Here is a 23,016-nt window from a genome sequence, read left to right on the forward strand (position 1 = left end):
TACTCAGGCAGTGTGGAAGTCAGGGTGGCTAGGAACCCCAACACCTCCACTCTGAACTTGGGGCTGCCACTTAGGGTTTGGAGGTCGCGACCTGCACAACTTGAGGCGGCATCGTTTCCACTGGAGTGCATCCGAGGGCACAGTACACAGCCTGTGTGGCCATATGCAGTGGCTCTGCCAGGGCTGCTTCTCAAAGGCCCACCCCAGGCCAGGCTGTGCTTCTCTGTGTGACTCAGGCCTCTCTCTTTCTCCCCTAGATATCATCCAGACCCACTACCAGCCGTGGGGCTTCCTGAGTGCAGCACACACTGTGTGCCCTAGCCTCTTTGAGGAGCTGCTGCTGCTGCTACAGCCCCTGGCCCTGCTGCCCTTCAGCCTCGACTTGCTGTTCCAGCACCGGCTGCTGCAAAGTGGGCAGCAGCAGCGGCAGCACAAGGAGCTGCTGCGGGTGTCCCAGGACCTACTGCTGTCCGCCCACTCAACATTGCAGCTGGCCCGGGCTCGGGGCCAGGAGGGCCCTGGAGACACGGAGAGGGCAGTCCATGGGGAGCGGGTGAAGGGTGTGGGTGCCTCAGAAGGTGGAGAGGATGAAGAGGAAGAGGAGACAGAAGAGGTGGCAGAGGCAGCTGGGGGCCCAGGGCGTGGCAGGTGGGCCCGAGGCGGGCAGGCCGGCTGGTGGTACCAGCTCATGCAGAGTTCCCAGGTCTACATCGATGGCTCAGCTGAGTGCTCTAGGTTCCCCCGTGGTGGCAGCAGTAGCAGCAGTGAGAAAAAGAAAGGGTCAGGAAGTGGGGGGCCACCCCCTCGAGAGGGAGTAGTCGAGGGGGCGGAGGCCTGCCCTGCCCCTGAGGAGACCCTTGGCCGGGATAGGGGCTGGCCCTTCTGGATGGGGAGCCCCCCTGATTCTGTGCTGGCTGAGCTGAGGCGCAGCCGGGAGAGGGAAGGGTCCACTGCCCCCTCAGCAGAAAATGAGGAAGGAGCCTCAGAACCTTCACCTGGGGGCATCAAGTGGGGCCACCTCTTTGGCTCCCGAAAGGCTCAGCGTGAGACCCGGCCCGCAAACAGGTGAGCGGCATCCCATAGTGTAGACGGAGGGATTTGGGGAGCCTCTCTAAGCCAGGGTACAGACAGAGCCAGAGCTCTAGCTGCTCTCTTCTAGGCTACCCTCTGACTGGCTGAGCCTGGACAAGTCCATGTTCCAACTAGTGGCACAGACAGTGGGTGCCCGCCGGGAGCCAGAGCCCAGGGAGAGCCTGCAGGAGCCACCCTCTCCAGCTCTGCCCTCCAAGCCTCCATGGTAAGCCCTGGGAGATAGGATTGGGGGCTAGGTTTGGCTTTGGATGGGGTTTCTCTGACCTCCATTTGTTGTTTCCCCAGCGAGGTGAAGGCACTCTGCCATCATCTGGCCACAGGCCCTGGACAGCTGAGCTTCCACAAGGGAGATATCCTCCGGGTGCTGGGGCCAGCTGGAGGAGACTGGCTGCGCTGCAGCCGCGGCCCCGACACCGGCCTGGTGCCACTGGCCTATGTGACCTTGACCCCAACTCCAAGTCCAACCCCTGGAAGCAGCCAAAACTGAGGCCCTGTGCATGTTGGTGGCCTCAGGGACCCTCATAACCCCCAACTCAGAGCCTGAGAGCCCTTCCCAAGCCCTCTGGCTTGGCCACAGAGAGCAGACTAAGAGCTGGGGGCCATACATCCCTGTGCTCAGTATTAATTACTCCCCGTTAACTGTCCCAGTGACCTCATCCAGACCTCCACCCCGGAAAGGAGGGAAGGGATGCAGCACTGGGCTGCCAGGATTTCCCCGGCCATCTGGGCTGGCCCTTCCATAGGTACAGATTAGCATGTCCCTATGGAGGGAGGTGACCAGAGGCCCATTTGCAGGGTTCCCTAGGCCAGGTGGTGAGGAGGATGGGTGACAGTATTGGGGCCAGCTCCCTAAGCCCCCAAATGTAAATAGGCTGTGGCCAGTGCCTCGTGGTCAGAAGAGGGAGGAGGAGCCCAGACTTCTGTTTATGTATTTATTTATTTATTTATTACACCTATTAATAAAAAAGGTGCTCGGCCTCCAAACCATTTTTCTTTGTGCCTCCCCCCACCCTGCGGCCCACCTCTCTTCCTTGCAAAAGGATGGCTGGGATAGGAAGAAAGGGAAGACAGAACCTGAAGTCCAGGTACCTATACCAGGAGCTGCTTCTGGAGGGTGCTGAGGCCCAGTGCATCATGGGTGAGATGCCCATACGTGCGACCGAACTGGAACTTATACCCTATATGGACAAGACAGTCTGTCACTTGTAGCTGGTAGCATGGAAAAGCCATTTATTTCTCAGTCAGTGCCTAAGCCCTCCAAAATCTTGTCCCAACTTCCACTGTGGGCTACCTCCGTTTCCTTTTCTGCGCAGTGGTAAGCTGAACCACGTGATCCAAGCCCCCCGTCCATATCTATTAGTTCCAACCCCCCAAACCACTTCCACCCGTGCCACACACGTACAAATACTCTGGTCCCCGAAACTTCCCTCTGGGGCTATCCTCACCTGGCACATAGCCTCCATAGTTAGGTAACAGGCCCAGGTTCTGAGGGTAGGTCCTAGAAAGTGGGGGGAGATGTTTGGGATCCTTCTGGGATCTGCCCCTTGAATACATCTGTCCAAATTCCTGCAGTGCCTGGTTGGTGAGCACAGGAAAGCTGGAGCCGAAGAGGAAGCGGGCCCGGGGCACATAACCAGTGAAGCCTAGGGGGATGGGGATACTGAGTCAGGACCTCCTGGGAGCCTCCCCATGCTTTTGATCATTACCCACTTCCTCTCACCTGGCATGAAGAACTTGCGAGGATCTTTGTCATCCATGGAATAGGGGGAAGCCTTGTGAGGGGAAGTTGATAGAGAAAAAATAAGGGCATCAAATTCAGCTCCTGTGCTCTACCAGAAGCTCCCTGGGAGCTGGAGCTGGCAGTCAGGCCCATACTCCCTGTACCCAGAGTCATGCTACTCATGGCCACCCCTAGGCCTGGTCACACTACCAACTCCCCCTGCACTCTCTCCAGCCTTGTTGGTCTCACTTGTTCTGCCTCTTGCCCCGGCTCCAGCTCCTTCTCTGCCTCCAGCTCTGACTCTGGCTTTGGTTCTTGGTCTTTCCCCACGTCTTTTTCTCCCTTGGCTTCCTTCGGCAGTTCTTGACTCCTTTGTCCCCCAGACCACTGAGTGAAATCATTCAGAGCCTCAGTCCAGACCTGGCTACAGTTCTTGGCAAAGAGGAACTGTGCCTGGGGTACAAAACCTGGGTGGGAGGGGGCAAGGAGGATTTCGATTAGTGTTTGGGGCACATGTTCTGGGACAAGGACACCTATTCAGACCACACATACATACCTGTGTACCCTGGGATCATGCTGGAACTGAGCCTTTCATGTCCACGCCTGACAGATGGTCTTCCTCTGGGAACCTCAGGAGATGGTGGAGGCCGGATGGGAGGCAGAAGTGTGCGATGGGCAGGGGGCCAGGCCAGGCCAGGAGCTCCTCGAAGTAGCTGACCAGTCATCTGCCCATAGGTCTGGCCCATGCTGAACCGAAGTAGTGGGCAGTGTCCGGTGTACCTGTAGCACAGGACCCCCCCACACACACAACTCACCTCCAGTCTCCCTCTGCTCCATCACCCCCAGAGATAGACACAGAGACCTCTGAAGCCCTGATTTTTTTTTTCTGGATTCAGCTGTGTGCCTATTTGGAGCAGGCATTTCTCAGTTCTCTAGGTTTTCAACCCTTCCCCTCTGCTGTTACCCTGTTACCATAGAGAAGACAACAGAGTTTTGTGGCAGGCCCAGCTACCACTATTGCCTTGCTTTTCCTTTTCCATCAAAAACCATAAATATCCCAGCCCTGGGCCTCCCAAATACCAGTATGTCTACTTGGCCTCCAAGATCTAAGTGGCACAATTCCCATATCCCTATATGCCTATTTCCAGAAGCAAGCAGAAGTCTTACCCTGGGATATAATGAGGGTTCTGGGGGTTCAGCCCTGGTATGAAGGTGCTGGCCATAGCCATGGGAATCCAGGCAGTTCCTTTTGTTTCCCTTGGAGCCCAAACTCTGGGCTCTGTGTACTGTGTCCAGGGCTGTGGGGCGGAGCCAGAGGCAGGAGGCAGTGCCAGGGGAGGAGAGAGGAGGAGGCATTAGTTTGATAACTGCCAGGGCAAAGGCCAGTGAAACAGGAGAGCAGGGACTCACTGGTTTGTCTACTCCAGAACAAATGCAGTCGGCCAAGTGGGGCAGGGAAAATTCTGAGTAGGGCCTCCCCATTCCAGGAAGGCCTAAGGTGGGAAGGGAAAGAACAAAAACTGTTAGGTCCACTCAGCTCTATCATAAAAGAAGACCCTTCCTTCTTAAGCCTCCTGCCTGAAGACATGTGGGTGCTACTCTTTGTGAGTCTTGGTTGGAGGTGATAGAGTTCCTGGGAAAAGAGGTCTCTGAGGGAAGCCCAGAGGGGAGGTCACAGGGAGAAAAAGGAACCTAGGGACCTCAAAGCAGTGACATAGTTTATTTTCAGTAATTTAATCTGATGAATTATTTATTGATTACCCACCATAATCTGGGTCATCATTCAACAAATTATGCCATGCTTTCCTACACACATTCTGTAGTCAGAAGAGCTAAACTCCACATGACTTTGGGCAAGTCATTTAGTGTCTCTGAACCCCACCATCATTTACAAAATGCAGATACTAGGACTCACCCTGCTACTGTTGTGAGGCTAAAATTAATATATACAAATGTGTTTTGTAATAGTAAAGACCATGAAGTCAGAAGAGGGGAAGGGTAGGAGAAAGAGCATGGGCGTGAGGTCACGCAGTCATGCGCTCCTAATAGCTTGTGGCCTTGAGCCAACCTTACCTTTTGTGAGCAGGCAACTTAACTTCTGAACCTGAATTCCCTAAACTCTAACATGAAAGTTAAAATAACCCAACCTATCAGGGTGCTGTTAAGGATAAAGTCAGTGTGGGAAAGAATTTACCCCAGGCACCTGGCACACAGCTACTAAAACTTAATTTTCTTCCCTATTGTCTAATACTTTCTCAAAGCTTCTAACACATATGGGAGATCTGTGACTGGTTAGTAAATTCAGTGGATATTGGTTTTCCTAATGTGGGAGGTCACGGAAAGGAGATACGACAGTAATGTTGGGTTTTTAAGACTAGGGTTTTAAGAACAAATTAGAATTTGTTAAGAAAACAATTCAGGGGGCACCTGGCTGGCTCAGTCAGTAGACCATGCAACTCTTAGTCTCAGGGTTATGAGTTCAAGCCCCACACTGGCTGCAGAGCATATTAAAAAAAAAAAAAAGGAAGGGGTGCCTGGGTGGCTCAGTTGGTTAAGTGTCCATCCGACTCTTGACTTTGGCTCGGGTCATGATCTCATTGTTTGTGGGTTTAAGCCCTGTGTCAGGCTCTGCACTAACACAGCAAGGAGCCTACTTGAGATTCTCTCTCTCTCCCCTCTCTGTCAAAATAAATACAAACTATAAAAAAGTAGGGGAGGCACCTGAGTGGCTCAATTCTTTAAGCGTCCAGCTCTTGATTTCAACTCAGGTCATGATCTCACAGTTCACGGGATCGAACAGCGCAGAGCCTACTCACATTTTCTCTCTTCCCTCCCCTACTCACTGTCTCTCTCTCAAAATAAATAAACATTTAATTTTTTTTTTTAATTTTAAAAAAAGGAGGGGGAAAACAATTCGGATTCTAAGAGGAGTACAGACCAGAAAGATCTCAGGGGTGCCCGGGTGGCTCATTTGGTTAAGCGTCTGACTTTGGCTCAGGTCATGATCTCAGAGCTCATGAGTTTGAGCCTTGTGTCAGGCTCTGTGTCTCCCTCTCTCTCTCTGCCCCTCCCCCATTTGTGCTCTGTCTCTCTCTATCTCTCTCTCCCAAAAATAAATAAACATTAAAAAGTTTTTATTTAAAAAAATAAAAATAAATTAAAAATTTTTTTTAAATAAAGGAGATCTCAGAAGGGAGCATGACTGGAACTCAGCTCTGGGGCTGAGTCAGGGCCAGGTCAGTACACCTTTCCAGGAGGCAGAGCCTCTGCTCTTCCCCCTACCCAACTGACAGTGCCCAGGCTGACCAAACACATGTCACTGACCTGGGGATTACACAAGCACACTGGGCCCCAAGGAATACATTTCACGTTCCTTGCTGTTCTGCCAAAGACAGCCTTGGAATGTGTCCTTTAGAGCTAGAGTTGTAGGGGACTTGACTCACTATTAAGGAAATACGCTAGATGGGGATGGGAACTGAGGGGAGCCCAGAAAAGTAACAGTGTGTCAAGGTTAACAACCTGGACTTGTGGATTCCCTGACAGAATCCAACCCAACTATTGGTCGCACACTGTGTACCTGTTCCCTACTCCCATCTCCTTCTTCCTAACAGAACCTTAATTCTGTTCTGTGGAGCAGCCAGAAACTTCAGAGAAGCTTGGAGCCAGCCCTGGGAATGAGTCTTAATTAGTCTAAGCCCATAATAGTGATCCTGTCCCCTTGCATGGGCTGGTGGCATTCTGGACAATAAAGGGAAGTCAGCCAGGATGAGAGAGGGTCCCAAGAAAAGTAAGCAATTTAAAATGCTGTTTAAAAAGATGCATAACAGAGGTGCCTGGGTGGCCAGTCAAGTGTCTGACTTTGGCTCAGGTCATGATCTCACAGTTCATGAGTTCAAGCCCCACGTCAGGCTCTGTGCTGACAGCTCGGAGCCTGGAGCCTACTTTGGATTCTGTGTCTCCCTCTCTCTCCGCTGCTACCCTGCTTGTGCACGTGCTCTCTCTCTCTCTCTCTCTTTCTTTCTCTCTCTTTCTTTCTCTCTCTCTCAAAATAAATAAATGTTTTTTCAAAATCTTAAAAAAAAAAAAAAAGATGCATGACAAATTAGAGAAAGAGAGATGGACAAGAAGGAATAATGTCCCTTTCCGCCTCTAGAAATTATATGGACATGATGACAGAACTTTGGTAGGCATCATGAAACTTTGTGGAATGCAAAGCTAATCTGAGGACAAAACCTGAATACAGCAAGGATGGATGGTAAAGTAGAAAGGCCTGGGTCCTTGATGAGCTACTGAATTAATCAACCTTTTTTTTAATGTTTATTTATTTTGAGAGAATGAGCAAGCATAAGTGGGGGAGGGGCAGATAGAGGGGGAGAAAGAGAATCCCACCCAAGGGGGCTCTGTGTTGTCAATGAGGAGCCCTAGAAGGGGCTCAGTCCCAGGAACCATGAGATCATGACCTGAGCCAAAATCAAGAGTCAGGTGCTTAACCATCTGAGCCACCCAGGCACCCCTTAACCAATCGTTTTATGTGAAATAATTAATTTCATTATTGTTAAGGCCAGTTTAAGTTTTCTTTTACTTAGAGCCCAAGCATCATACATAAAAATAAAAACAAAAACCAACAAACAACAACAAAAAAAAACTAGTTCAAATTCGAGCTTCACTAGAGATATGGACCTTAGCCAAATTCATCTCATTAACCCTCAGTTTTCTTATCCATAAAATGAGGACATTACTGTTACTTCTTCTTTGAGTAGGACAAAATAGATAGCAGGACAAGATAGTAGCACGAGATGATACAAAAAGAGCAACTGGCCCAGTGTTTGCTTATGTTAAGTGCTAGCTAAACAGCAATTCATAGTGTTTGGTTGGAATTTGTTGGGAATGGGAGACAGGAAAAGAGCTGAGAACAGTAACAGAGGTTGGGGGCTCAGGGGAAAGAGTGTGAAGCTGAGAAAATGAAAGTTCAAACTTAAGTTGGAGTATACATTAGAATGTAGAGACTAGGGACACCTGGGCGACTCAGTTAAGTGTCTGACTTCAGCTCAGGTCATGATCTCACAGTTTGTGAGTTCGAGCCCCGCATAGAGCTCTTTGCTGACAGCGTAGAGCCTGGAGCCTGCCTTGGATTCTGTGTCTCCCTCTTTCTCTGCCCCTCCTCCGCTGGCACTCTGTCTCTCTCTCTCTCTCTCTCTCTCTCTCTCTCTCAAAAATAATATTTTTAAATTTTATTTTTAAAAAAACATAGAGACGGGGCGCCTGGGTGGCTTGGTCGGTTAAGCGTCCGACTTCGGCTCAGGTCATGATCTCACGGTCCGTGAGTTCGAGCCCCGCGTCGGGCTCTGGGCTGACAGCTCAGAACCTGGAGCCTGCTTCCGATTCTGTGTCTCCCTCTCTCTCTGACCCTCCCCCATTCATGCTCTGTCTCTCTCTGTCTCAAAAAAAATAAATAAACGTTAAAAAAAAAAAAAATTAAAAAAAAAAAATAAAAAATAAAAAAATAAAAAAACATAGAGACTAGAACAAATTCTGTAGAACAGACCATGGCAGTTAGAATCAGTGTGTGAGTTAATACATACTGCATACAGTTAGTCTTAGATTTGTGTGAAGTCTTAGATTTGTGAAAAAGCAGTCTACTCCTATTGGTGAAATGGCCTGTAACTATTATTGTTTCCATCTGTGTAGACAATATTTCTAAGATCTGTGAAGATCAGAAAGGTGTTCTAACCTGGGAAGGAAGTGAAAGAACTAGCTAAGGGGCCCACAGGAATGCTCATTGCCTCTGTGCCCCATTCCAGGGGACGGTCGTCATGGCAACCCAACCACAACTTGCTCCTGGTGGACACTGCAAACCCAGTGTTGGTGCAGAGAATGTTTCACTAGGATTCGACCCATCCATGAAATGAAGGTCCAGTTAGGAAAGCCACATCAGTGCCCTGCCTGTTCCACACAGCCTGTTAGGTCTCCAAAACAGCAGTCTATAACTTTCTGTGGCTCTGCCTTTGATCCTGACCAGGAATTGCTGTAAAATTTCATGTAAGTACAAATATCAAATCATTATGTTGGACACCTGAAACTAATATAATGTCATATGTCAACTCTATCTCAATTTTTAAAAATCAATCAGAATATTTATCAATCAAAAATTTCAGATGGATCCCAGGTCAGTCATTTGATTGTAAGACAATACGGTCAAGCATAAATCCCCTCTATGAGGATAAATGGAAAGAAAATCATGGGGCCTTTGAAAAATATTTCTCAGATCAAGAGACCATCAAAAGTGAAACAAGAAGTGAAAAGAATAAACTCCAAAAGATTACAGACAACATGAAACCCTTTTTAAATTCAAGTAAATAGATAAAAATGATCCAATAATTCTAATGAAAATATTAATTCCAAAGATATATGCACCCCTATCTATGTTCATTGCAGTATTATTTATAACAGCCAACATACGGAAGCAACCTAAGTGTCTGTCAGTAAGATGAATGGATAAAGATGTGGTGTGTATATATACACAATGCAATATTACTCAGCCATAGAAAAAGAAATCATACCATTTGCAACAACCTGGCTGAACCTAGAGGGTATTATGCTAAGTGAAGTAAGTCAGACCAAGAAAGACAAATGCCACATAATTTCACTTATATGTAGAATCAAAAAAACAAAACAAAACAAATGAATGAACAGACTCATAAGAACAAAGTGGTGGTTGCCAGAGGGGATGGGCAAAATAGGCAAAAAGAAATATACAGAGAGGGAGAGATGCAATAAACCTACATAAAAAGGAAAGCAAGGTAATGATGGGCATGAGTTTCAGATGCTTACCTCACATGGAGTGAGACAAAATGAGAGAGGAGACCATACAATGAGATGTACGTTAATGTCAAGATCCCAGTTTTTGTTTGGGATGGTGGTTTCATAAATTCTTATTATTTACACATTATTTACACATTAAGACACATCTTATTTACACATTAAGAAGAAATCAATCAAAGCATCAACAAATGATGAGACTATATCATAAACCAAAGATTATGGTAACCCAAATCTTAGCATTTGACATCCAAGAGGTAGGGTGGGGATGGAAGGAATCCAAGTAGAAATGACCAGAAATGGTGGTATTGACTAGAAGACTTTAATATACTTTTCTGTCTTTAGTAACTCAAGAAGTCAAAATATTAAAAAGGAATACCAGAATATGAATAAGGATGACTTATTAACTATACACAGGGGACTTTAAAAACTGGTCATATAGTCTAGTCCTAACTAGAACATGGGATGGGTAATACAGGTCTGTGCAAATTACTTAAAGACTTTGAGCCACATCTGTAAAATGAAAGAGATGCATTGGATGGCTATTAAGACTTTTTCCAGTTCTGGGGCACCTGGCTGGCTCAGTCAGTGGAGCATGTGACTCTTGATCTCGGGGTTGTGACTTTGAGCCCCATATTGGGTGTGGGAATTACTTCAAAATAAAATCTTTAAAGGAAAAAAAAATTCCTTCCAGTTCTAACTCCCTTATCTATTTACCAGTGAAAATATTTTATGGGCTTAAAAAACACATTTTTTAAAAAATAATAGAAATTTTGGCATGTTCTCAGAGTAATTCCTAAATGCAACTATAGTTGTAAAATCTCATATGCTTCAATGATCTTTAAAATGTGCATTTTCCTCTTAGAATGCAGCTTCAATTGAATCTTATTGAGCTATTAGTTGTCCTGAAAATAGGCCACTATCAATATCACAGAGGATGGATCAAAGGAAAGGAAATGGTACAGTCTCTTTCTGGCTTTTTTAAAAAGTTTATTTATTTTTTTTGGGTGGGGGGCAGAGAGAGAGAGGGAAAGAGAGAGAATCCCAAGCAGAATCCGTGCTGCCAGCGCAGAGCCCAACTCTGGGCTCGGTTTCTTGAACCATGAGATCATGATCTGAGCCAAAATCAAGTCAGACGCTTAACCAACTGAGCCTCCCAGGCGCCCCTCCTTCTGGCATTTTTATATGTATAGTATTCTTAAAATCCACAAGGATCAATATTAATTTATTCAGTCAACTAACTTTTATTGAACATCTCTGCCAGGCAATTACATTCTGGTCTATGCAGAGATGAATAAATGAATTAGACAGAATTCCTAACCACAGTGATTTTACAACTTTAAAGAAGAGACAGAGATACAGAGAAAGTCAAAATACAATAAATTGCCACAATAGAGATTAAAAAAAAAAAAATTACTTTAAGCCACAAGGAAAAATCTCAAAAATCCCAACAAGCACAAAATAAGCCACATTTTCTCACACAAACACAATAAACCTGTAAACGGAAAATAAAAATTAGGTTAACCAAACAAAAAAAACAACACTAAGACATTTTTTAAATGCCCTCTTAAATAATTCTTAGAGCAAAAGAAAAAAAGTATGATTACATACCATCATTTAGAGATAAATAACAACTGAGAACTCAATCAAATCTTTATTGAGGCAAGTTTTAGCCTCAAGTGCATACTGACATCATGACTAAGGACATAGGCTCAGTTCTGGATCTGTCACTTACTAACTATACAACCTTGGGTAAATTAGTAAACTCTCTGGATCTCTTTTCATGGTGAGTAGGAGAGGGGCAGAGAGAGAGGGAGGCACAGAATCCAAAGCAGGCTCCAGGCTCTGAGCTGTCAGCACAGAGTCCAATGCAGGGCTGGAATCCATGAACGGCAAGATTGTGACCTGAGTGGAGATCAGACATTTAACTGACTGAGCCACCCAGGCATCCCTACAACAGTGATTTCTTAAGCAGGAATGTGCTTCAGAATTACCTAGAGTGGTTTTTTTAAATATTCATGGCTGGCCCCATCCAGGTTATTCTGGGAATTAGGGCACTGGTATATTTTTTAAAGTTTTAACTTGGAAAAAAAAACCTACAGAAAAATCACAATAAAAATATAACCTTTACTTAGATTTACCAATTGTTAACATTTTGCAGCTTGGAAGTATGAGATTCCACATGCCCAATGAAGAAAGGAGAAGCAGATATAGATGGACACTGATATGTATCTATACCACATTCATGTCTCTGAGGCCTGGTCTCCCAGCAGATGAACTGTCTACCCTTACCAATTAGCTGTGCCTAGCGAGGGCAGGGGGTCATGCACTGCAGACTGTGAGGACGTCAGCAGAATAGGCTGCAGACAGGCTAGCCAGGTAAACAAATCTAAAACCAACTAATTACCTAAGGGCGCCAGGGTGGCTCAGTCGGCTAAGCAGCTGACTTCTGCTCAGGTCATGATCTCAGAGCTCGTGAGTTCCAGCATAGCATCGAGCTCTGTGCTGATAACTCAGAGCCTGGAGCCTGCTTCGGTTTCTCTCTCTCTCTCTCTCTCTCTCTCTCTCTGCCCCTCCCCTTCTTGGACTCTGTCTCTCAAAAATGAACGAGCGTAAAAAAATTTTTTTAAACCAGCTAGCTATGTAAATTGCCTAGCAAACAGCTGAGCAGTCAACTCAAGAACCTAGGAAAAGAGGAATATCATAAGCTAAGGAAAAGAGGAAAAATTTATGAAGCTGACTGTAGACACCAATAAACCAGAAACCAGAAAAACAATTGAAATGATTATTCTAAGAGCTGTATAAATAAATAAATAAATAAATAAGCAAATAAGCCAACTACTGGCACAGCTAGCCAAGAGAAAAAGACTACACAAGCCCTCCAGGTGGCATGAGGAAATGGCTAAAAACACAGGCACACAGGAATTTTTTTTAACTATCTAAGAATACTAGGGGCATCTGGGTGGCTCAATCAGTTAAGTTTTCGACTTCGGCTCAGGTTATGATCTCACGGTTCCTGAGTTCAAACCAGGCTCTACAGTGCACTGTGGGAAATCAAATAGCTATATCCTGGGTTAGAAGATTATAGGGAATACATGGCAAAGCAGAACACTGCTTTCTGGCCTTGCTGAAAACAGCAGACCATGCTTAGCTTATCTAGTTAATGTGTATCTAGGGATTAGGTCCTGCCTATGCTCATAAATTCCTTAGACCATGTTATCACATGGAATATTTGATCCTGTCTTAACTTGTTTTTCTGCACATTTCTTTTTATATATGTATATATATATATATATAATTTATTGTCAAGTTGGCTAACATATAGTGTATACAGTGTGCTCTTGGTTTTAGGGTAGATTCCCATGATTCATTGCTTACCTACAACACCCACTGCTTATCCAACAAGTGCCCTCCTCAATACCCATCACCCATTTTCCTCTCTCCCCCTCCAGCTCCATCAACCCTCAGTTTGTTCTCTGTATTTAAGAGTCTTTTATTTTGCCTCCCTCCCTCTCTGTTTGTAACTATTTTTGCCCCTTCCCTTCCCCCATAGTCTTCTGTTGAGTTTCTCAAGTTCCACATGTGAGTTTCTGCACGTTTTCTATACGTTATTACTCACATGTAGTCCACTGATGTATTGCACAAGTCACCCTAAATGTATGCTCAATAAATACGGGAGGTTGAGAGCAGCTCACGGACACTTCCCTTAGCCTCCCTCTCACCTCTCTTGTGGAGTCTTGAGTAATCCTTTCTGCCATCCTCAGCTTTGTTGGACAAAGCCAAAAGCTGAACCCACACAGTGCGGAGCCTGGTCGGATTTTCTGTCTCCCGCTTCCTCTATCCCTCCCAGGCTCGTACTCTCTCTCAAAAATAAATAAACATTAAAAAAGAAAAAAAAGAATACTAAGTGAAACTTCATATAACTAAACCAAAAAAATCTCAGTGCAATTAATATTGTCTGGGAAAATATAAATGAATATCAACCCAAAATGACACAGAACACCTGAAGAAGACAATAGCCACAGAAGAAACTGAAAAAGCAGTTGAATAGATGCCCCCTACCAAAAGACCTACATTACACTCAATTTACAAAATTAGTTACTAAGACCTAACAACCTCACACAAGTTATACAGATGAAAAATCCTAAATAAAACATCAAACCAGGGATAGCAAATAGCAGGATGCTTGCCATCACTGTCTTCTCTCCTCCAATCCAGTGGCAAATACCACTAAATGATCGCAGCCCTCTTTCTGGGACCTCTCAAGGCTCTGCAAGACAGCATATCTTGAGTGGTTTCTGCCAAAAGCACAGCGTCAGGGAGAGCTGGCAAATGTTCTTTATCATCCCTGAATTGAGAGTTCAATACAGGCAGATACTTTATCTGTCGATATTGTTCACAGTTGTATCTCTAGCATGAAGCACTGGTGTCTGGCACATAATAAAAAAAAAAAAATCTAACAATATTGTAAATTTTTTTTAAGTTTATTTATTTTTGAGAGAGAGAGTGAGCATGAGCGGGGAGGGGCAGAGAAAGAGGGAGACACAGAATCCAAAGGATCCAGGCTCTGAGCTGTCAGCACAGAGCCTGAAGTGGGGCTCAAACTCACAAACCATGAGATCCTGATCTGAGCTGAAGTCAGACGCTTAACTGACTGAGCCACCCAGGCACCCCTAGCAATATTGTAAAAGAATAATATACGTCATGTTTCTAGGATTACAGCAATGATTGAACTAGAAAATCTATCAGTGTAATTAACATGAATACACCAAAGGAAATAGCCATTTCATCACTCTAACAGACATGGGGAAATCATTTAAAAAATTAAATATCCATTTGTGATTTTTTTTTAAAGATATTTTTGGGGTACCTGGGATGCTCAGTCACTGAAGCGTCCCACTTCAGCTCAGGTCACGAACTTGCAGTCCGTGAGCATGAGCCCCTTGTCAGGCTCTGTGCTGACAGCTCAGAGCCTGAGCCTGCTTCAGATTCTGTGTCTCCTTCTCTCTCTCTCTCTCTCTCTCTCTCTCTCTCTCTCTTTCTGCCCCCCCCCCAACTCGCACTCTGTGTCTCTCTCTGTCTCTCAAAAGTAAATAAACATTTAAAAAATTGTTTTAAGATCTTTTTTTTTTTTTAAGGAGGCTTCACTTCCGGTGTGAAGCCCAACCTGGGGTTTAAACTCACAGCCCTGAGATCAAGACCTGAGCTGAGATCAAGAGTCCAACACTCAACTGACTGAGCCACCCAGCCCCCCCCCCCCCATTTGTGAACTTTTTAAGTTTATTTGTTTATTTTGAGAGAGAAAGCATGTGTGCCAGAGGGAGTAGGGGCAGAGAGAGAGAGAGAGAGAACCCAAAGTAGGCTCTGCACCAGTAGCGTGGAGCCTGATGAGGAGCTCAAACTACAAACCCTGAGATCATTACCTGAACCAAAAACAAGAGTTGCAAGCTTTTTTTTTCTAATGTTTATTTATTTAAGAGAGAGACAGAGCATGAGTGGAGGAGGGGTAGAGAGAGAGAGGGAAACACAGAATCCAAAGCAGGCTCCAGGCTCTTAGCTGTCAGCACAGAGCCTGATGTGGGGATCGAACTCACAGACCAAGAGATCATGACCTGAGCCAAAGTCAGACGCTTAACTGACTGAGCCACCCAGGCACGTTCCCATTTGTGATTTTTAAAAAGGTTTTTAGTAAACCAGAAATAGAAACATGATAAAGAATATTTGAAATGAACAGCCAATATCAAACTACATCCAAGAGAAAATCCAGGGCCAGAACTGGCAAACAGAACTCATTCATCATACCAGTTCCAATTAACTAGTCACTTATGGGAATATTACTGTGAGGTTTCTGAAAAAGGGCTGTGGCTTAGCAAAAAAAAATACTAAGGATTAGGTACATTTGCCATTGGCATAAGCTGGATGCCAGCGTGTAGAGTTGACAGTCCTTCACTTTAGGCAATCTTACAGAAGTCAGAACCAAGACAAAACTGATCACTTTCACCCTTATTATTCAACATTATTCTAGACAGTCTAGACAGTGCATGAAGCCAAAACAAGTAATAAGAACCATAAGTGTTGGAAAAGAAGAAAAAGATATCTGCTTGACTATAAACCCCTAGGAAGCCACTGAAAAACAATGAGAATAAGAGGAGTATAAGATGGCTTATGACATGAAAAATAAATTGCACTATCAATAGCTTTCTTACTAGCCAGCACTACTAGTTAGACAACATGTTAGGGGACTTCCACCTCCAGCATTATAGCAGATTATGTGTTCTTCAGCAATTACCCAAAGCAAATCAACTATATAAGGTTTAGGTGATTAATTGTGTGTTTACCTTTCAACAATTTGACTAGATTATAATCCACAGAGCAACCACCAAGAAAGTAACTAAAATATGTAAGTTTAAAAAAAGCAAATAGGAAACCCAGAATGGTATGCTAAAAGATATTAGCTTAAACCAAACAGGTAGTAAAGGGGGAATAGAGGAACAAAACAATGAGGAACATGAGGCAATGAAAACGTATGTCCACACAAAACCTGTACATGAATATTCATAGGAGCATCATTCATAATAGCTAAAAAGTGGAAACAACCCAAATGGCAATCAGCCAATGAACAAACACAGTACATTCACACAATGGAATATTATTCAGCAATAAAAAAAAAAATGAAGTACGGATACATGCTATCACATGGATGAACCTTGAAAACGTTATGCTGAGTGAAAAAAACAAGACACCAAGAGACCATATATTACATGATTCCATATATTAAATGTCCAGAAGAGGTAAATCTATACAATGAGAAAGTTAACTAACCGTTGCCTAGGACTGTGGGGCAGGATATAGGGAGTGACTGCCAATGGACATGAGGTTTCTTCTTGGAATGATGAAAATATTCTAGAATTAATTGTGATGATCGTTGCAAAACTGTGCATATAACAAAAACTACTGAATTTTACACTTTAAATGGGTGAATTATATGGCCTTTGAATTATATTTCAATACAAAACTGATAAAAAATAAAACTGTAAAATACCCTAAAAAGCAACCCAAATCTAATAAGGTAGAAGAAGGAGGGGTGGGGGAGGGGAGGAGGGGAAGGAGAAGGAGAAGAAAAAGAAAAACGTCAAGAACAAGTTAAGTTTATTCTATAAATGCAACGTTGGTTTAATTTTAGAAAATTAAAGTAATGTATCATTGTTTAGAAATCTTTTTTCTCCCTTCCTCCCATCCCTGCTATAGACAGTATACTTTGGGCTTGGCCATATGACTTGCTTTCGTCACTGGAATGTTGACAGACATGACATGACCCTAAGGCATGAAAAGCAGTTGCAAAACCATACTTGTCTTCTTACCCTTCTTCTAGCACAATGAGAAGAACATTCTGAGGCTATCAGTGGGTCCCAGGAAGAACAAGAGACAGATGGCATATAGCCAAACACTGTAGCCAATTCTAGTTTAGAATGCTGACTCAAATCAATAGATTTATGAGAATAAGTACTTGTTTTATGCCACTGGGTTTTTTTAAATGTTTATTTATTTTTGAGAGAGAGAAAGAGAGGGTGAGCAGGCAAGGGGTAGAGGAAGAAGGAGACACAGAATCCGAAGCAGGCTCCAGGCTCCAAGCTGTCAGCACAGAACCCAACGCAGGGCTCAAACTCATGAACCGTGAGATCATGACCTGAGCCGAAGTTGGACATTTAACTGACTGAGCCACCCAGGTGCCCCTATGCCACTGGGTTTTGATGTGATTAGTTACATGCCACTTAATGTGATAAGAACTAACTAGAATAGGTAGCTACAAAAAAATCCCACAGTAAACATGAAACCTAATAGTGAAAAATTAAGGGGCACCTGGGTGGCTCAGAAAGTTAAGTGTCTGACTCTTGATTTTGGCTCAGGTCATGATTTCACAGTTTGCGAGTTTGAGCCCCACATCCGGTTCTGCCCCAATAGCGGGGAGCCTACTTGGGATTCTCTGTCTCCCTCTATCTCTGCCCTTTTCCTGCACTCTCTCTTTCTCAAAAATGAATAAATAGACTTTATAAAAAAAAAAAAAAAAAAAAAAAACAACAGTGACAAATTAAAAGCATTCTTTTAAAGATCAGGAACAAGGGGCGCCTGGGTGGCTCAGTCAGTTAAGCGTCCGACTTCGGCTCAGGTCACGATCTCACGTAGGTCCGTGAGTTCGAGCCCCGCGTCGGGCTCTGGGCTGATGGCTCAGAGCCTGGAGCCTGCTTCCGATTCTGTGTCTCCCTCTCTCTCTGACCCTCCCCCGTTCATGCTCTGTCTCTCTCTATCTCAAAAATAAATAAACTTAAAAAAAATTTTTTTTTAAATAAAGATCAGGAACAAGATACAAGTATCTACTGTCATTAAATCACTCAACATTATACTGAGGGTCTCAAGCAAGAGAAATGACCAGCTGTGCATGTGTGTAGAGAGAACAGAAGAGGTCCAGTGATGGAGCCCTGGTACGCCACTGTTTAGAGGTCAGGAAGATGTAGTAGATCAGCAAAAGAGACCTAGAAGAAAGAGCCAATAAAATATGAGAACCAAGAAACCAAATGAAGTAATTCAAGGTGTGATAATGGTATTTTGGTTATAGAGGAAATGACCTTAAAGGATAATGCTAATAATGCCATGATGTCAGAAACTTATTTTCAAATGGTACAATAAAAATATATTATGTTATATCAGGTCATATATCATATCATACCACATTAGAGAGAGACACACAAAGAGAACAAACAGCAAAATGTTAACAATTGTTGAATCTAGATGAAGGTACACAGCCCTTCACTATGCATTCCTTCAACTTTTCTGCATGTTTGAAATTTTTCATAATAAAGAGATGGTAGAGGGGACTGTTTTGAGAACAATAGGTAATCAACTATCTTCATGAAACTGCTCTTCCTAAAGTCAAATAATCTTATATCCCAGATTACAGTCTCTAAATACCATTTCCAACTAAAAGGAACTATGAATCTTTGGGAAAAATAGCTGATACCAGCTCTGGTTTAGGAATACACAAAATAAGCATGGTACATTTTACTATATTAAAAAGCAAGAAACCTTAAAGGTTGTGTCAAAAAAAACCACTCAGGATCCAACCTGAATAAGTTCCAACTGGTCAAAATAGGACAATTTAAAAATGATAAAAACAAGGGTGCCTGGGTGGCGCAGTCGGTTAAACGTCTGACTTCGACTCAGGTCATGATCTCACAGCTTGTGAGTTTGAGCGCCGCGTTGGTCTCTGTGCCGACAGCTCAGAGCCTGGAGCCCGCTTCAGATTCTATGTTTCCCTCTCTCTCTCTCTCTGCCCCTCCCCCACTCACGCTCTGTCTCTCAAAAACAAATAAATGTTAAAAAAATTAATAAAAGGGCATCTGGTGGCTCAGTCGGTTGAGCGTCCGACTTTGGCTCAGGTCATGATCTCACGGTCCCTGAGTTCAAACCCCGCATCGGGCTCTGTGCTGACAGCTCAGAGCCTGGAGCCTGCTTCTAATTCTGTCTCCCTCTCTCTCTGCCCCTCCCCGGCTCGCACTCTGTCTCTCTCTCAAAAATTAATAAACATTAAAAAAAATTAATAAAAAAATAAAAATGATAAAAACAGCCAACCAACCAACAATTGAGACACATCATACATGTATCAAATTATGAGTTCATAATGGTACCATAAAAAAAAACCTCACTGGTCACTTTTGGAGAATGCAAGGGAACCAACTCATTAAAAGCTGGTAAAATAAAAAAGAAACAACCATTTTTCTTGCCCTTCCTGCATGAAATATATCTCTGGGTAACAAGCTGTTGTGGAAAAGTTTCTCTTTATAGAGGTATTCTACCTACTAAACAAAGAAGGAAAAACAGAATGAGAATATTATTTTCTAACTCCTTTATTAATGAAACTAGAGCAGTGGTTCTCAATCAGGGATAATTTTTGTCCCCCAGGGGACAACTGGCAATGTCTAAAGACATTTTTGATTATCACAACTGGGGGAGTTGCTACTGGCATCCAGTGGGTAGAGACCAAGGATGTCGCTAAACATCCTGCAATGCACAGACAGCCACCTACAATTAGGAATTATCTGTCCCCAAATGTCAGTAATGCCAGGTGTGAGAAACCCTGGTCTAGACAATGAACATCATCATTTACCTCACAAACAGGCCACTGTATGCCTCCTGACAAGAGTACTAAACTAAAAAAGAGAGAGAGAGAATACTAAACACACTGATGAATTAGTTTTGCCAAAATAATCAAATCTAAATCTGATTAAGTCTCTAACTACCAATTTACCAGAAATACAGGGGACTGAGAAACATGATAAATTTACCAGAAGAAGCTCAGAAAAATTCAGACTTTGAGAAACGTTACAGAACAAATGACATGGTTTCTTTACAAAACGGGCACCTGGATAGCTCAGGTGGTTAAGCATCTGACTCTTGATTTCAGGTCAGGTCATGATCTTGTGGTCCCCAGATTGAGCCCCACAGGCTCCACACCTACAGCAAGGAGCCTGCTTGGGATTCTCTCTCTCTCCCTCTCTCTCTGCCCCTCCCCTGCTCATGCTGTGTGTGTCTCTCAAAATAAATATATAAACATTAAAACAAACAAACAAACAAACCGGGGCTCCTGGCTGGCTTAGTCAGTGGAGCACACAACTCTTGATCTCAAGGTTGTAAGCTCAAGACCCATGTTGGATATAGAGATTACTTGAAAGAAAGAAAGAAAAAAGAAAGAAAGAAAGAAAGAAAGAAAGAAAGAAAGAAAGAAAGAAAGAAAGAAAGAAAGAAACAACTTTAAAAAGACAAAAACAGTAAGGGAAAAAAGAGGATGAACTTAAAGATTTAAAAAGATTTAAGAGATACATCAACTGTGATGTATTGACCTTATTTGGATTTTGGTTCAAACAATTTCTTTTTTTTTTTTAATGTTTATTTATTTTTGAGAGCGAGAAAGAGAGAGATAGAGCACGAGCAGGGGAGGGGCAGAGAGAGAGAGAGGGAGACACAGAATCTGAAGCAGGCTTCAGGCTCTGAGCTGTCAGGCTCTGACCCTGGGCTTGAACTCATGAACTGCAAGATCATGACCTGAGCTGAAGTCGAATGCTCAACCAACTGAGCCACCCAGGTGACCCAAACAATTTCTTAAACTAAACATTTATAAGATAATGGGGGAAATATGAGCAAATAGATATTTGATATTAAGAATTATCGGGCTTTTTGGGGTGTGACATGGTACTGTGGTTTGGTTTAAAGAAGAATCCTCGTCTTTCAAAGGTAACATACTGAAATATTTATTGATGAAATGCTATATCAAAAATATACACCAAATAATTAAGTGGAAGGAGAGAGCAAGGGTATAGAGTTAGATGAAACAAGATTGGCCATGAATTACCATTGGAGAATCATTAGCATAGTAGGTACATGAAAGCAGGTACTTTCACCTCGGTCAGATCACTTATGGCAACAGTACAAATGAGGCATAGGCAAGTGATTTTGCACAAGGTTCGCCAGCAAAATGGTCTTACCCAAGGTAAATAAACATTCATTGTTTTATTGTTTGTTCTTTCTTTTCATATTTGACATTTTTCCATCATAAAAGTTTGAAAAACAACCACAAAAGGATCTTCTAATAGCTTAAATTAAGGAATACTTAAAACTTATCTTAGCAGACCCCTCTGTACTACTTAATGCTGTTCATTATTTCACTTTCTCTAAATTCCCCATTCCTTGGATTCCATGGCACCAGCCTCTCTAGATTCTCTTCCTATCTTTCAGCTTGATTCTTCATAGTCTCCTTCACGGAATTCTTTTCATCCACACACCCTTTTAATGTTGGTGATTCCCAGGATTCTTGTCAGCCTTCTCCCTCTATACACTCTACTTGGATGGTGGCATCCACATTCATGGTTTCCTTTATCATCACACCTTTACTTGAGGCAAACATCCAACTTCCCCCACCCAACCTTTCCTCCTGGATTCTTTATCTCAGTTGATATCACCCAGTCATCTAAACTACAAACTTAAAAATGATCCTGGCTGATGCTTTCTCTCCACTGACCTGACTTCGGATACTAAATCAATCATCAAGTTTTCCCAGACTAGTTGAATGTTTCCTCTTCTTCCCTATTATCCCTATCCTAGTTCAGTCTCTCATCCTCTCCTGACTGAACATTAGCAGAACTTCCTTTCTAATCAGTCTCCCTGCCTCCATACAACCACCACAGTGATCTTTCTAAAACAGGATCCTGGCTCCTCTGCTGGAATTACTATCACCAACAAGGGTAACTCTCAAACTTGGATAAAAGGTCAGATATATGTCAATTACATTATCTATTATAATAATATTTTGACAAAATGCATAAATTCCTAGTGTTTACAGATCTCATACAACTCTAGGAAACACATTTACAAATTAAATAGTTGTGGGTGTTAAATGAACATTAACGTGATGAATGAGTTTGTTTTGCTGAGATCAAATTGCCTCTGGAAGAATTACATGATGCACAAGGCCCAGGCATAGGTTGTTCTCAAGACTGGCCTATCTTCACTGGCTCTGGAAGGGCTGTGAATCTCTTCCATTCTGTCTCCAAACCTGTGCGAAATCTTCCGCTGTACGCTGCACCGGGACAGCATCCGGTCTTCTCTCCACCCTAAGGCAACGTTTATAATCTAAGACTGTTTTTTCTCTTCTCATTAGCCCTGGACAATTAAATAGAACTTGGCTCCAACTCTCATAAACACCGGACAGGACTCTGTTAGAAGGCGAGCACGCACACGGACGCAGAATGTGCTTGCCTTAATTTCCTTTTCATCTTACCACAGAAACAGAAATGCAATACTTGAGAATTTTTTTAAAGAACTCTGCCTTCTTCAAGCCCTCTCGCTCCCGAGACCTGCAGGCTTCATTCCCGCCACCCTCCATTCCGCCGCTAGGTGGCAAGCTGCTCACAGCTGCCCGCAAACCCTCGCCTGGGAGGCGTCCTCCGGATGGAGCGACGTCACTCATCCCTGGCGATAATTGGCTATTTCGCCGACCCCGGGGGGAGGAGCCAGCAGGGAACCGGAAGCGTTGGGTTTGGTGAGTGCACAGTGCGTGCGCATTCAGGGCTCAGCGCCGACTTAAAAGAGGCAGACTGCAGCTCCTCCTCCAGCCTGAGGGGGCAGACCGGATTCCTACAAGGTGGAGGGCAGAACCTCCAGAGAGGGGTCACACTGATAAGGGCTGGGCCACATTGAGGGGAGGAGTCACGTTGAGAGGAGGGGGTCACAATGACCGGTGTAGTCACTCTGAGAGGTGGGGTCTCATTGTGTGGAAGGAACACACAGAGGAGGGGTGTCTCACTGAGGGGTTCTGATACACACTGATGGTGGCA

General features: G+C 43.8%; 2 protein-coding genes and 1 long non-coding RNA gene across 8 annotated transcripts in view; 2 read left to right on the plus strand and 1 right to left on the minus strand.

Annotated features, from left to right (window-relative positions):
• Positions 1 to 2,076, plus strand: part of RUSC2 (RUN and SH3 domain containing 2) — a 65,985-nt gene extending 63,909 nt beyond the window's left edge. For all 5 annotated transcript variants that reach the window (XM_060609390.3, XM_060609389.3, XM_060609387.3 and 2 more), the window contains 3 exons: positions 258 to 1,065; positions 1,160 to 1,297; positions 1,378 to 2,076. In XM_060609390.3, coding sequence (XP_060465373.3) covers positions 258 to 1,065; positions 1,160 to 1,297; positions 1,378 to 1,579 — 1,148 coding nt within the window. In that variant the 3' untranslated portion in view covers positions 1,580 to 2,076. The remainder of the gene's footprint in view (positions 1 to 257; positions 1,066 to 1,159; positions 1,298 to 1,377) is intronic.
• CIMIP2B (ciliary microtubule inner protein 2B) lies at positions 2,011 to 4,110 on the minus strand. Of its 2 annotated transcripts, none has more exons than XM_060609420.3 (6): positions 3,980 to 4,110; positions 3,369 to 3,592; positions 3,062 to 3,279; positions 2,813 to 2,864; positions 2,538 to 2,590; positions 2,011 to 2,270 (listed from the first exon to the last, which is right to left on the minus strand). In XM_060609420.3, exons 1-6 carry the CDS (start codon positions 4,039 to 4,041, stop codon positions 2,049 to 2,051), a joined length of 831 nt encoding a protein of 276 aa, XP_060465403.3. In that variant the 5' UTR covers positions 4,042 to 4,110; the 3' UTR covers positions 2,011 to 2,048. The 2 variants fall into 2 exon arrangements, with proteins under 2 accessions (XP_060465403.3, XP_060465402.3); XM_060609419.3 differs by having other exon boundaries at positions 2,538 to 2,735.
• A 4,410-nt stretch (positions 4,111 to 8,520) lies between these two features.
• LOC132663241 (uncharacterized) lies at positions 8,521 to 19,252 on the plus strand. Its single transcript, XR_009602996.3, has 3 exons — positions 8,521 to 8,851; positions 10,497 to 10,590; positions 17,982 to 19,252. It is a non-coding gene; the product is annotated as an uncharacterized LOC132663241 (long non-coding RNA).
• Positions 19,253 to 23,016: the final 3,764 nt, after the last annotated feature.

The sequence above is a fragment of the Panthera onca genome, chromosome D4, assembly GCF_046562875.1.
Source record: "Panthera onca isolate mPanOnc1 chromosome D4, mPanOnc1 haplotype 2, whole genome shotgun sequence".
In the NCBI taxonomy this organism is placed as follows: Eukaryota; Metazoa; Chordata; class Mammalia; order Carnivora; family Felidae; genus Panthera; species Panthera onca.